Source organism: Entelurus aequoreus, linkage group LG15, assembly GCF_033978785.1.
Source record: "Entelurus aequoreus isolate RoL-2023_Sb linkage group LG15, RoL_Eaeq_v1.1, whole genome shotgun sequence".
Classification (NCBI taxonomy): Eukaryota; Metazoa; Chordata; class Actinopteri; order Syngnathiformes; family Syngnathidae; genus Entelurus; species Entelurus aequoreus.
The window spans coordinates 35,916,349-35,931,348 of NC_084745.1; the positions used below are offsets into that span (position 1 = coordinate 35,916,349).

Here is a 15,000-nt window from a genome sequence, read left to right on the forward strand (position 1 = left end):
GGAGTGGGCTGCTGTTTTTGGGGACCTACAGTAAAGACACTAGTCAAAGATCCTCCCACGACAGGAGTGGGCTGCTGTTTTTGTGGACCTACAGTAAAGACACTAGTCAAAGATCCTCCCACGACAGGAGTGGGTTGCTGTTTTTGGGGACCTACAGTAAAGACACTAGTCAAAGATCCTCCCACGGCAGGAGTGGGCTGCTGTTTTTGGGGACCTACAGTAAAGACACTAGTCAAAGATCCTCCCACGACAGGAGTGGGCTGTTTTTTTGGGGGACCTACAGTAAAGACACTAGTCAAAGATCCTCCCACGACAGTAGTGGGCTGCTGTTTTTGGGGACCTACAGTAAAGACACAAGTCAAAGATCCTCCCATGACAGGAGTGGGCTGCTGTTTTAGGGGACCTACAGTAAAGACACTAGTCAAAGATCTTCCCATGACAGGAGTGGGCTGCTGTTTTTGGGGACCTACAGTAAAGACACTTGTCAAAGATCCTCCCATGACAGAAGTGGGCTGCTGTTTTTGGGGACCTACAGTAAAGACATTAGTCAAAGATCCTCCCATGACAGGAGTGGGGTGCTGTTTTTGGGGACCTACAGTAAAGACACTAGTCAAAGATCCTCCCACGACAGGAGTGGGGTGCTGTTTTTGGGGACGTACAGTTAAGACACTAGTCAAAGATCCTACCATGACAGGAGTGGGCTGCTGTTTTTGGGGACCTACAGTAAAGACACTTGTCAAAGATCCTCCCATGACAGAAGTGGGCTGCTGTTTTTGGGGACCTACAGTAAAGACACTAGTCAAAGATCCTCCCATGACAGGAGTGGGCTGCTGTTTTTGGGGACGTACAGTTAAGACACTAGTCAAAGATCCTACCATGACAGGATTGGGCTGCTGTTTTTGGGGACCTACAGTAAAGACACTAGTCAAAGATCTTCCCATGACAGGAGTGGGCTGCTGTTTTTGGGGACCTACAGTAAAGACACTAGTCAAAGATCCTCCCATGACAGGAGTGGGCTGCTGTTTTTGGGGACCTACAGTAAAGACAGTAGTCAAAGATCCTCCCATGACAGGAGTGGGCTGCTGTTTTTGGGGACGTACAGTTAAGACACTAGTCAAAGATCCTACCATGACAGGATTGGGCTGCTGTTTTTGGGGACGTACAGTTAAGACACTAGTCAAAGATCCTACCATGACAGGATTGGGCTGCTGTTTTTGGGGACCTACAGTAAAGACACTAGTCAAAGATCCTACCATGACAGGATTGGGCTGCTGTTTTTGGGGACCTACAGTAAAGACACTAGTCAAAGATCCTCCCATGACAGGAGTGGGCTGCTGTTTTTGGGGACCTACAGTAAAGACACTAGTCAAAGATCCTCCCATGACAGGAGTGGGCTGCTGTTTTTGGGGACCTACAGTAAAGACATTAGTCAAAGATCCTCCCATGACAGGAGTGGGGTGCTGTTTTTGGGGACCTGCAGTAAAGACACTAGTCAAAGATCCTCCCATGACAGGAGTGGGCTGCTGTTTTTGGGGACCTACAGTAAAGACAGTAGTCAAAGATCCTCCCATGACAGGAGTGGGCTGCTGTTTTTGGAGACCAACAGTAAAGACACTAATGAAATATCCTCAATACAACATCATTGTTCTGCTGTTTTTTGTGACATAGTATAACAAAGCCCGTCAAAGATCCTCTATATAGCATTATTGTTCTGCTGTGGCGGAGGATGACACTGCATGTCACAACGGCACTGAAGGCGGATGAAGGCTGCAACAGAGGGTGGTCTCCAGTCGTCATGGATCCATACCACTGGATCAAGGCCCCTCTCTGCCAAGGACCGTGTGGTGGCTGCAGGCGCATCAGTCTCCCCACGCTAAAAGACGTCACGCGCAGGCATCCTCCCGAATGGGAACCCATCCATTCTGAGGACAGTCATACTCGACCACGAGTGACTGCCGATGATGATGACTTAATATAAAAATGGTAGTCAAAGATCCTCTATATAACCAGAGTATTCTGCCGTTTTTTGGGGACCTACTGTAACAATAGTCAAAGATCCTCTATTTAATTGAAGTGTTCTGCTGTTTTTGGGGATGAAGTGAAGTGAAGTGAATCACATTTTTATAGCGCTTTTTCTCAAGTGACTCAAAGCGCTTTACATTGTGAAACCCAATATCTAAGTTACATTTAAACCAGTGTGGGTGGAACTGGGAGCAGGTGGGTAAAGTTTCTTGCCCAAGGACACAACGGCAGTGTCTAGGATGGCAGAAGCGGGGATCGAACCTGCAACCCTCAAGTTGCTGGCACGGCCGCTCTACCAACCGAGCTATACCGCCCTGTAAAATCTACTGTAAAATCACTAACCAAAGATCCTGTTCTGTTTTGCAGGTTCCACTGTAAAGATTCTAGTCAAAGATCCTCAATATGACAGGAGTGCTTTGCTTGATTCGGAGGCGACTTGACTCACCTCCTGCGGTCTGAATGGCGGCCGCCACCTGCGACCTGCACACAGTTAGCGCATGTTAGCGTGTTCTCGTCGTGACGCGTTCTCAAACTCTCGGTCTCACATCTTCTGGATGAGTGTCTGTTCCTTTCGGACATTGCTCTTCTGATCTATGCTCACAGAGTCCAGGATGATGTTGAAGGTTCTGATGGCCTGATGACGACACCAGGACATCCCATAATAATCCGCATTACTAACATAACTAGACTGTACCTCCAATCTTAGAGAGTAGGGGGCTTCCTGCTCCAGAACCATTTGAAGGAGCTCCAAAAGCAGCACGGCTAGCTGACGGACTGACAGACAGACAAGTGAGGTCAGAGGTCAGGTGACTCGGCATCACGTGGCCCACCAACCTGGAAGAGACGACTGACCCAGCAGCTGAAAGAAGACAAGGAAAGCAGAGAAAAGTTGTCATGGAATCGCAAACTCTACAACGAAGCTTGTCATCGTGCCGCGTACAAGCAGGAAGTCGAAGAAGCTTAAGGTAAGCGTGACCAGCTGGGCGCAGCTTCTCAAGGGGTCGGCGGTCAAGAGGTCACGTAACGTTTGGAACCACAGCAAAACCTGACAATGCATTATTGTAGTAATATACATATACATCCTTGTTAGTAGTGTGTGTTACTTTGGCAGTGACTCCAAGGTCGAGCAGTATCTTCAGGTCGTCTTTGTTATCCGCGAGACTCTCCAAAGACTTCAAGACCACGGTCACTTGGCCGTACTCGCCACCGCTCAGCTGCTGCGAGCAAAGATGACAAAGCGATATGGAAAGGTCGCCAAACAGGAAGTGGAATCACGGCGGCTCGGCCCGCTACCTTGTTGACCAGCTGGTCCAGTCTGGTAAGCATGCAGTTTGTCACGCCTTCCTCTCGGAGCACACACACCAGACGGGGAGAGTCTCCATGGACAAGACAGTCCTCCATTTGGGCCTCCAGCTGACTCGCACAAGCATGGTGATGATTGACAGGTTAATCAGCCAATCAGATGACGTTTTTTTAAGCATTGTGGTTTTCACTTTAAAACTTCAATCACGTGTCTTTTTTTAAAAAAAATCAGTTTTGGACATCAAAAAGCAGTAGTTTGCTTCACAGCTCGCAATATTAATCACACAAGATGGACGAAAGCGGCTAAATTCAAACGCGCCATTTGGAATGTCACGTGACGTCAGACTGAACACAAACGCGGCATGCACGTGCAATGACGTCACGGCACTATTTTCCGAAGCTTTCACATTCACCGTGCAAAAAAGTTAAATCATGGAAAAAGACATGTTCAGCATTTACCATCGTGTTTGTTGTCTTGTGGAAGAATCGGGAGTGCGCGAAGCTGCAGCTTATTAACGCATGATTAGCGCATGCGCAGTTGAATCCGCACAGGTGCCTTATTGCATCAATTCATTTTCCACGTCTTTTGGCAGCTCAATACAATATGAGTCATGCAAATTATTATATTCAACCATATTGCAAGATGAACAAACATAATAAAAACAATTGTTATACCGATTGCTGCAAAACAAAAACAAAAAAAGCTTCCTGCTGCTGACACACGCTTATCAATTCCAGCAATACATACAAACCACCACTAGATGCCAGTATCGCACCACTAGATGCCAGTATCGCTCTGCAAACACCACTTCCTGTTTCTCCTCCCTGAAGTATCTATCAGATGACTTCAAATGCCAATTACAGTATTTGTGTTTTGTTTTATTGTGTCATTTTATTTAGCTAACTGTGCTCACACAGTAAATATATGTTTCAAGACGGCGATAGCTTGAGCCCAATCGTTATGTTTAGTTTTTATTATTAATATATGTGTCAACAAGTAACATACCTGCACTCTAATCGATAACCCATTGCATTATGATGATGACATTAGGGGCGCCCTCTATGGGTTGTGGTCAAAATACTTTGGAAGACATGCTTACATACATGTAAATACAGATGTCCTCAAAGTTTTATAATCATTAGACTCAGCCAATAACTTGTGGACAATTAATCAGGTCCCTTTGCAAAGATGATATGGATGTTGGCGGCCATGTTTTGGTAGGCTTTTCCAGTCAATCCAACTTAATTGGGGCTTAATAACAATGCCAATGTGTATTGATTAGAAAAGTAATAGCGCAGGAGACACAGTAGGTGTGCATGTTCTGACAAAATTGCACCCTTCTATGTGCAGCGGTTAACGAGTCGAAGAGTTACCTTCCGCATACATTCGGGAGTGTGCATTCTGCTATTTTCTATTCTGGTGGTCACGGTCACCTGCACGCGACCTTTGACCTATGCTCACTGAAGATGAAAAGTCTCGTCATGTCACAGAACCCTCTGACACTCGTCTTCAGCGTGCGCGTGTGAGAGTGCATGATATGCTGTCTCACACACAAGCAATTTCTAGTAATTGATGACTAATGACTTGTTTGTTTTGGGAGAAACATTCACTTGTTTCCACAACACCCCTACACACACACAAACACACACACGCACACAGGTGTCGGTGAAAATATTTTAAAATTATATTACTTTTTTTTTTTGTAAATGGAAGTGAACACAACTTAACATTATATATATAGATATATATTACAATGATATGTCAATTGTGACTTTTGGATCACACACTCACACACACTTCTCTTTTACACAAACACACACACACACACACACACTCACTCAGAGGAATCTACTGACGTGCTCACCTGCCTCTTCATACAGACCTGACCCTCAAAGGAGCTGCACGCGCTCCAGTGAGACACCGCATGGGAATCTCGAGGACTTTTTCCCACTTTTGACTTTCTTTGTGTTTTTGGACCACCCGCGGACTCCGGTTCAGGTCCCACTTGCTCTCGGATTCAGTGGCAAGCGGCTGGGAGGATCAGGACCAGGACCGGGAGCGGGACAAGGAGCAAGGCCGGAAGGATGTCCCGAGCGGAGGAGCGCGAGGAGACAGACTGCGTTTGCTCTTTCGGGATGAAGTCCACTTGGGACATCAATGACCCCAAACTCCCTCAGGTGACCTAAGCCTTTCTTAATTGTTTATTGATTATTGATTGATCAAAGTGCAATGAATTGGCAAGAAATTGAGCATTTGTGTTAAAATTCTAATAGAAAATATTTAAACTCATCAAAAATGTACATAATTTAAAAATAAACCATAAATAAAACAACATAAAAACACGGAAGGATTCAATCAATAATTGAATAATTAAAACAATTAAATTATGGTATGGTAAAAGGTCACTTTATTTGTCACTGTACTATGTGTTTATATTTACTGTAAAAGTGTAATGTCGTATACTCATGTATTTTTTTTTATGTTCATTAATTTTTTTTTTTTTTTATATTTCTTATATTAATAAATAGATTTTGTAATATGTTAAAATTACTATTATGATCATGTCATATTTTTATTGTTACCATTATTCCTAAAATGTGACATTATTTTTATTTAAAAAAAATTTATAAAAATGTGCAACAATTAATTTATAATTGATGAAATATTAAAACAAACATGAAATGGACACGCTGAAGGTTTTCTCAAGGTTGTTTGTGCGTGTTTGTGTGAGTGTGTATGTGAGCGAGGCGGAGTGTGTGTGCGCACATGTATTTTGGTTTCACTGGGAACAAAAATATTAAAAACCAGTTTTTACTGTTTAAACAACAAGAGGGAGCATACTCATTTGCACACACACACTTACACACACACAAACAGTTGAGGGATGATCAATATCTATCTATGCAAAATACAACTATTGAATATACATATAAAAATACATATTTTTTTAATCAGCGGTTAGAAGTAAATTAATAATATGAATGATACATACAGTATTAAATATATAAAATATTATTAAAATATGTAATATGTAAATATTTTTCAGGATTATTATTGTCATCATTTATTGTATTTGACAGCCTGACTTACTTTAAATGTATCTAAAATATTGCAAAGTGTTTCAACAATGTATTTAAAATGAATGCAATTCATAACAAAATAGACCATAAGTTTATTAGTAATACATATATATGATATTATATTATTAAATTGTTATTATTATTATTATTATAAACTATGCATTATTTTTATTATTATTATGTTATTATTAGTACTATTATATTAAATTATAATCAAAAACAAATTATTTAAGATTGTTCTCCTAAGTTTGCAACGCAATTTGACACAGAAACAATGTTGCTAAATGATGGTAATTAAACTATTTTATCAGTACTGCAAGAAAAAGTTACTAACATGCTAAATGCTTATGACTCACTTCCTGTTCGTAGGACACAAAGCATTTTGACGGCTTCCAGGAGTGGACTGATGGTTACGTGCGTTACATCTACAGCGGTGAGTAACAAATATTGCTGTGTGTAATGTAAAATATGTTAACTATGCTAATGTTTTTAGCCGAGGACAAGAATGCTCAGCGCCACCTGTCGGGCTGGGCCATGAGGAACACCAACAACCACAACTGTCAGATCCTCAAGAAATCGTGCTTGGGTGTGGTGGTGTGCTCGCGGGGCTGCACTCTCTCCGACGGTTCCCGACTGCAGCTGCGTCCCGCTATCTGCGACAAGGCTCGGCAGAAACAACAAAGTAAGGATCACTAGATCCAGAACCTGATGCAGAACAGTCGCAGGAATCGTGCCTGATGTTCTCCGGACTTTATGTTTTAGAGAAAGTGTGTCCGAGCTGCACTGGTGCTCTGGAACTGTTGCCGTGTCGAGGTCATAGCGGATACCCGGTCACCAACTTCTGGAGGGTGGACGGGAAGGCCATCTTCTTCCAGGTAATCCAGTTTGCTTCTAAGTCTGTTTGCAATGTTTTCTTATTTACTGTGCCCCTTCAGGCCAAAGGGGTCCACGACCATCCAAGGCCAGAGTCCAAATCTGAGACAGAGGCTCGGAGAAGTTCAGTGAAAAGACGAGTTAACTCGCCGCCTTTTGCACCAAAAAAGCGACTCATTGAATCTCAGGTAGACCACAGCTAAGACTTTGGTTTGTGTTTTTTTTGTGTGTGCTCACTGTTTTTGTTGTTCCAGACTCTCGGCCCAGCCCTTCTCTCCTGTGTGGAATCAGCAGACAGGATCTCCTTCATCGAGCCAACATTCCCCCAGCATTACCCAGCATTCCAAAGTACAGAACCTTACTACAACCACCATAACACTCTAGGAGAGACATCACCCGGTCTGCAGAAAACAGCTAGTCCTAGACTCTACATGGGCAGGCCCAGCTACGAGTTCCCAGGGTACCTGACCTCACCTTCATATCCAGTTACCTCAGAGTTTTGCGATCCCAGGTAAACCAGACACCCTTTGATCAGATTCTGGAAACAGTCCTGAACCAAATCCTTATCTTTAGGGTGGCTCCAGTCCTTGGCTGTCCAACATCCTCAGCATCAGCTCCCCTTTCTTCTTCCTCTTCCTCCTTTGACCCCTCACCAAAACCGGGCTGGAAAGACCTACTGAAGACCTCTGCCCCTTACAGTGACAACCACCATTATTACAGTACTGACTACCCCTGCCGCTACACAGGAAACACCCCGGGTTCACCCGCTGCACTGCAGACCATCATCACCACTACAACTAAGGTAAGTCTTTCAGGTTTGTCCAAAGGTACTCCATCCTTTTAGTGTCCCAAATGTGAGCTCTTTGTAGAGTTTCATCTATTAGATTATTACATTGTCCAAGATGTTGGGTCAATTTAAGATCTATGTGTGGTCCCTGATGACAGATTGTTGTAGAGTCCCTGTTTCTATGTCTAAGTAGCGTCTCAGATGTTAGACCAATGTAAAATCCCTGATATTAGGGTCCATGTAAAATCCTATGTGTTAGACCCATGTTGAACCCCAGATGTTAGCGCCTTGGAGCCTAAGATGTTTGACTCATCTAGAGTCCCAGGTTTAGGTTATCATAGAGTAACAGCACTCAATCCATATAGTATTGCAGATATTTGACCAGTCTAGAACCCCAAATGTTTGATCCTTGGAGTCCCAGCTGTAAAATCCATATAGGATTGCAGGTCTTAGATCCAAGTAGAGTCCCAGATGTTAGACCCCTGTAAAATTCCAAATACATCGTTGAATAGTCCCAGACATTAAACCCATGTAGAGTCCCTAATATTAGGATCCATGTATAATCCAAGGTATTAGACCAGTGCTTCTCAATTATTTTCTGTTACGCCCCCCCACCCCCCTAGAAAGAAGAAAATATTTTGCGCCCACCCACTCTCCACCTTGACTATAAATAGTATAATTTGTCTAAGAAATTTTTATACGTAACTATACCTCTGCATAATATTTTAAGTTTATTAACAGTAAACGAAAAAACACATCAACCTTTTCTTGTCTCCCACCGTGGTTATAGTGAAGCCAAGTGCCACATACACTTTGTCATATTCTGGCATGAAAAAAAGCATGTTCCCTGAGGTCACACCAGGGGGGCCTGCCCCACTAGTTGAAAAAGGACTGTGTTAGACCCATGTCGAACCCCGAATATTAGAACCTTGGAGTCCCAGATGTTAGACCCATGTAGTTTCCCAGGTTTTACATCTTTACATAACACCAGCATTCAGATCCACATCTAGTCCCAAATTTGGACCCATAAAGAGTTAAAGTTAAAGTTAAAGTACCAATGATTGTCACACACACTATGTGTGGTGAAATTAGGCCTCTGCATTTGACCCATCCCCTTGTTCACCCCCTGGGAGGTGAGGGGAGCAGTGAGCAGCAGCCCGGGAATCATTTTTGGCGATTTAACCCCGAATTCCAACCCTTGATGCTGAGTGCCAAGCAGGGAGGCAATGGGTCCCATTTTTATAGTCTTTGGTATGACTCGGCCGGGGTTTGAACTCACAACCTACCGATCTCAGGGCGGACACTCTAACCACTAGGCCGAGGTCTTAGATCAATGTAGAGTCCCAGATGTTTGACCCATGTAGAATTCTAGATAAATCCTTAAATAGTCCGAGACTTTAGACCAGTGGTTCTTAACCTTGTTGGAGGTACCGAACCCCACCAGTTTCATATGCGCATTCACCGAACCCTTCTTTAGTGAAAAATAAAATGTTGCTTTTTTTCAAATTCAAGACAAAGTTATATGTTTTTTTGCTGGTGCACAAAATGAACCGTGCATTAACACCACCTTGTTCAAAGAACAAAACCACACACATTAACTCAAAACGAATTACACACCTGCAAATCAGTGTGACTTCTGCTGTTGCCTTTGAGAGACCAGTTCAGATATAGAATAGAATAGAACAGAAAGTAAAGGTAAAGCCGTGTGCTTATTACTTTATTGATCCCTGGGGGAAATTCAGCACCACAGTTCGCTCACAATAGACAATAATAATAATAAATAATATAATATATATTATATATATATTATATAATATATATTATATATATATTATATAATATATAATATATAAATAATATAAATATATTCTACATATATTGTACATTTAAGTGCAGTCAAGGAACATATGCATTATACAGTCTGATGGCTGTTGGTATGAAGGACCTCCTGTGTCGTTCCGTAATGCATTTTGGGAGTCTGAGCCTTCCACTGAGCGTGCTCATTCTCTCTGCAAGGTCCGAGTGTAGTGGGTGGGAGGTGTTGTCCATATGCGTGGCTTCACTTTGGCAAGTGCCACTCTCATTTCATTTTCACAGCAAAGTATGTTCCTTTTCTTCGTTTCTTTGTCCAGCATCCTTGATAAGGATTGCTCGCAAAGATATGTTGTAACAAATGGTATAAAAAATTCCAGGGCTTTCTTAGCAATAACTGATCCCCATGTTTACATCTTATCGTGCAACATGTCAATGTTTTAGTGGGAACTAAGTGTGATATCTGAAAGGGGTACAAATTATTTCCAAAGCAGGAACCCCACCCAGACATAGAATACTAGTACGCAGCTCTTGAAAAACAATATTTTTTGTGATTGCCATTGTAAGTGGGCCAAAACACTTATACTAGAAAATAATATCATGGAAATGACTTCTGTCATTTGATTATAATAATAAAACATTTAACTTGTTATTTAGTCAGGTTTGGGACAGGTGTGCTGCAGGTGTGGCCACAGTGCATGTGCACGTCTGACATCGCTCACATGTGCTCCACCGTTTGCTCAAATTAGAGGGAACATTGTTTGGGGGTATTCATAATACGCCGTTAGGGAGAAGTTTTTATTTACACGATGAGTCGGGTGTGTCTTGACCTCCGCAGCGGAGGCTTCGCCGAACCCCTGAGGCCAACTCACCGAACCCCTAGTGTTCGATCGAATCCAGGTTAAGAACCACTGCTTTAGACCCATGTTTTGTCCCTGATATTAGGGTCCATGTAAAATCCCCTGGTGTTAGAGCCGTGTAGAACCCTGGATGTTAGCGCTTTTGACTAATCCTTGACTCATCTGGAGTCCATGGTTTTAGCTCTTTAGAGTCGTAGCTATAAAATCTGTATTAAATTCCACGTCATAAATCAATGTAGAGTCTCAGATGGTAGACCCATGTAAAATTCTCAATATATCCTTGAATAGTCCCAGACTTTAGACCAGGGGTGGGCAATTAATTTTTACCGGGGGCCGCATGAGCAACCCGAGCACTGCTGGAGGGCCACACCGACAATATTTCAATTAAATTTTGCTCAAATTATTTTTTATATACCGTAAGATAGATAATAATAATATTTTCATTTAACCTAACTTATCTTTATACAAAAGCAGATGGCTTTTGATGGTTTTATTTTTAACACTTTCAACACTTCCTGATGTATATTACACTACAAAAATTTCAATTTCTGTCACTTCATCCTGCATCCTCTTTGTTGTGAACGTAGCACGCCTGTAAGGTGATTGGCGAAGAAGGAAGAAGCGTTGCTGTTGCGGAAATGTGGAGTGAGGATTGGTTTTCCTTCTGGAAAGAACGAGATAAGTTGAGCTGTGTTAGTATAGCATGCTCAATAAAAGTTTAAAAAGAGCGTCAGACTTGGTGTGCACTTCTTCTGGACGCTACAATTGATGTCACAAGTGGGATGAAATGCCTCCCAATTCGCCTTGCCATCAAACCTGGGAGTCTTCATTGAGGGCGGAATTCCCCCCGTGGCAAGCAGCGTGGCTGCACCTGTAAACGCTCGCTCTCGCTCTCTCTGTCTCTCTCTCTCTTTGCGGCGAGCTCCTCACGTGGCACGTACCTCCCGATGACGTAGCACACAAACAGTGCAGTATGCGCAAAGTTTTACTTCTGACACCAATTGTAGCGTCCAGAAGAAGTGCACACGAAGTCTGACGCTCTTTTTAAACTTTTATTGAGCAAGCTATACTAACACAGCTCAACTTATCTCGTTCCTTCCACACGCACGTCTCCTCACTTCTCATTTACGCAACTCAAGAAGACAACATCTACTTCAGCAGGTCGTTACACTATATTCTTTAAACACAGCAACGTGTGTACCACAAATAAGCACACGGCTTTACCTTTACTTGGCAGTCCATGTCTTTTTTAAAACACGCCATTCGTCATCAACTTTTGTCTTTTTAGCGTCTCGGGGATAACCGGGCATCACTTGTCGCTGTGCGCCTTCCCTCACAGGACATACGCACATATAACACTTTTCGAAATAAAAGCAGCACAGTTGTATTGCACGCACGACAAAGATGGTTTTTTTGAATGTATTTTGTATTTGTGATTGCCGCTGCGTGCACGAGCATACGTCCGCACGGAAGTAATACTAATAACGCTTTTCAAAACAAAAGCAACACCGTTGTATTGCACACTCGAAATAGATACTTTTTAAAATTTATTTTGTAATTTATAATTGGCCTCACGCGGGCCGACAGGGACGTACAAAGGGCCGGATGCGGCCCGCGGGCCGCAGAATGCCATGCAGGTCTGCTTTAGACCCATGTAGATATTAAAGGCCTACTGAAAAAAGAAAAAGGAAAAAAAAGGCCTACTGAAACCCACTACTACCGACCACGCAGTCTGATAGTTTATATATCAATGATGAAATCTTAACATTGCAACACATGCCAATACGGCCGGGTTAACTTATAAAGTGCAATTTTAAATTTCCCGGGAAACTTCTGGTTGAAAACGTCTATGTATGATGACGTTTGCGCGTGACGTCGATGGTTGAAGCGGAAGTATTCGGACACATTGTATCACAATACAAACAGCTCTGTTTTCATCGCAAAATTCCACAGTATTCTGGACATCTGTGTTGGTGAATCTTTTGCAATTTGTTTAATGAACAATGGAGACTGCAAAGAAGAAAGCTGTAGGGGGGATCGGTGTATTAGCGGCCGGCTGCAGCAACACAACCAGGAGGACTTTAAGTTGGATAGCAGACGCGCTATCCGACGCTAGCTACTCAGTGGCCTAGTGGTTAGAGTGTCCGCCCTGAGATCGGTAGGTTGTGAGTTCAAACCCCGGCCGAGTCATACCAAAGACTATAAAAATGGGACCCATTACCTCCCTGCTTGGCACTCAGCATCAAGGGTTGGAATTGGGGGTTAAATCACCAAAATGATTCCCGGGCGCGGCACCGCTGCTGCCCACTGCTCCCCTCACCTCCCAGGGGGTGAACAAGGGGATGGGTCAAATGCAGAGGACAAATTTCACCACACCTAGTGTGTGTGTGACAATCATTGGTACTTTTAACTTTAGCCGCCGACCGCATCGATGATCGGGTGAAGTCCTTCGTCGCGCCGTCGATCGCTGGAATGCAGGTGAGCACGGGTGTTGATTAGTAGATGAGGGCTGGCGTAGGTAGAACGCTAATGTTTTTATCATAGCTCTGACGAGGTCCCGTAGCTAAGTTAGCTTCAATGGCGTCGTTAGCAACAGCATTGCTAGGCTTCGACAGGCGGTACAGCATTAACCGTGTAGTTACAGGTCCAGTGTTTGGTTCGGTGTCTCCTGATAGTAGTATTGTTGATCTTCTGTCTATCCTTCCAGTCAGGGGCTTATTTCTTTTGTTTCTATCTGCATTTAAGCACGACGCTATCATGTTAGCTCCGTAGCTAAAGTACTTCACCGATGTATTGTCGTGGAGATAAAAGTCACTGTGAATGTCCATTTCGCGTTCTCGACTCTCATTTTCAAGAGGATATAGTATCCGAGGTGGTTTAAAATACAAATCCGTGATCCACAATAGAAAAAGGAGAAAGTGTGGAATCCAATGAGCCCTTTTACCTAAGTTACGGTCAGAGCGAAAAAAGATACGTCCTGCACTGCACTCTAGTCCTTCACTCTCACGTTCCTCATCCACAAATCTTTCATCCTCGCTCAAATTAATGGGGTAATCGTCGCTTTCTCGGTCCGAATCGCTCTCGCTGCTGGTGTAAACAGTGGGGACATGTGAGGAGCCTTTCAACCTGCGACGTCACGCTACTTCCGGTACAGGCAAGGCTTTTTTTTTATCAGCGACCAAAAGTTGCAAACTTTATCGTCGATGTTCTCTACTAAATCCTTTCAGCAAAAATATGGCAATATCGCGAAATTATCAAGTATGACACATAGAATGGATCTGCTATCCCTGTTTAAATAAAAAAAAATCATTTCAGTAGGCCTTTGAGATCCATGTAAAATCCCAGGTGTTAGACCCATGTCAAATCCCGGATGTTAGAGCCTTAGTTTCCTAGATATTTGACCCACGAGGAACCCTAGCTGTTTGATCCTTAGAGTCCCAGCGATAAAATCAGTATAGGATTCAAGGTTTTAGATCCATGTAGAGTGCCAGATGTTAGACCAAAACAAAATCCAAGATGTATCCTTGAATAATCCCAGACTTTAGACCCATGTAGGCCTTGATATTAGGGTCCATGTAAAATCCCATGTAGAACCCTGGATGTTAGAGCCTTTGACTAATGTTTTGCCTCAGCTAGAGTCCCAGGTTTTAGATCTTTAGAGTTGTAGTTGTAAAATGTGTATAGAATTTCAGGCCATAGATCAATGTAGAGTCCCAGATGGTAGACCCGTGTAAAATCCCAGATATATCATTGAATATTCCCAGACATTAGACCCATGTAGAGTCTCTGATATTAAGGTCCATGTAAGATCCACTGTGTTAAACCCATGTCAAACCCCGGATGTTGGAGCCATGGAGTCCCAAATGTCTAACCCATCTAGAGTCCCAGGTTTTAGATCTTTAGAGAGCACCAGCACTCAGATCCATGTAGAGTCCCAGATGTTTGATAGCTGTAAAATTTGTATAGAATCCCAGGTCTTAGATCCATGCAGTCCCAGACATTAGACCCTTGAAGAGTACCTGAGATTAGGGTCCATGTAAAATCCCAGTTGTTAGACCATCCATCCATCCATTTTCTACCGCTTGTCCCTTTCGGGGTAACGGGGGGTGCTGGAGCCTATCTCAGCTACATTTGGCTGGAAGGCGGGGTACACCCTGGACAAGTTGCCACCTCATCGCAGGGCCAACACAGATAGACAGACAACATTCACACTCACATTCACACACCAGTGCTTCTCAATTATGTCCTGTTACACCGCCCCCT

General features: G+C 43.2%; 2 protein-coding genes across 7 annotated transcripts in view; one reads left to right on the forward strand and one right to left on the reverse strand.

Moving 5' to 3' along the window:
• LOC133630068 (synaptonemal complex protein 2-like) overlaps nucleotides 1-3,933 on the reverse strand; it is a 14,017-nt gene extending 10,084 nt beyond the window's left edge. The window contains exons 1-8 of one of the 5 annotated variants that reach the window (XM_062021333.1): nucleotides 3,784-3,933; nucleotides 3,316-3,435; nucleotides 3,138-3,236; nucleotides 2,963-3,067; nucleotides 2,857-2,881; nucleotides 2,717-2,796; nucleotides 2,568-2,656; nucleotides 2,468-2,502 (exon numbers count right to left, since the gene is read on the reverse strand). In XM_062021333.1, the coding sequence (XP_061877317.1) occupies nucleotides 2,468-2,502; nucleotides 2,568-2,656; nucleotides 2,717-2,796; nucleotides 2,857-2,881; nucleotides 2,963-3,067; nucleotides 3,138-3,236; nucleotides 3,316-3,435; nucleotides 3,784-3,786 (556 nt within the window). In that variant the 5' untranslated portion in view covers nucleotides 3,787-3,933. Of the gene's footprint in view, nucleotides 1-2,467; nucleotides 2,503-2,567; nucleotides 2,657-2,716; nucleotides 2,797-2,856; nucleotides 2,882-2,962; nucleotides 3,068-3,125; nucleotides 3,240-3,315; nucleotides 3,436-3,783 lie in introns of all 5 variants that reach the window. The other 4 variants (XM_062021329.1, XM_062021332.1, XM_062021331.1 and 1 more) reach the window with 4 other exon arrangements.
• Nucleotides 3,934-5,182: 1,249 nt separating this feature from the next.
• gcm2 (glial cells missing transcription factor 2) overlaps nucleotides 5,183-15,000 on the forward strand; it is a 12,465-nt gene continuing 2,647 nt past the window's right edge. The window contains exons 1-7 of one of the 2 annotated variants that reach the window (XM_062021339.1): nucleotides 5,183-5,502; nucleotides 6,775-6,838; nucleotides 6,899-7,087; nucleotides 7,168-7,280; nucleotides 7,341-7,466; nucleotides 7,533-7,789; nucleotides 7,852-8,080. In XM_062021339.1, coding sequence (XP_061877323.1) covers nucleotides 5,410-5,502; nucleotides 6,775-6,838; nucleotides 6,899-7,087; nucleotides 7,168-7,280; nucleotides 7,341-7,466; nucleotides 7,533-7,789; nucleotides 7,852-8,080 — 1,071 coding nt within the window. In that variant the 5' untranslated portion in view covers nucleotides 5,183-5,409. The remainder of the gene's footprint in view (nucleotides 5,503-6,774; nucleotides 6,839-6,898; nucleotides 7,088-7,167; nucleotides 7,281-7,340; nucleotides 7,467-7,532; nucleotides 7,790-7,851; nucleotides 8,081-15,000) is intronic. The other variant, XM_062021338.1, reaches the window with a different exon arrangement.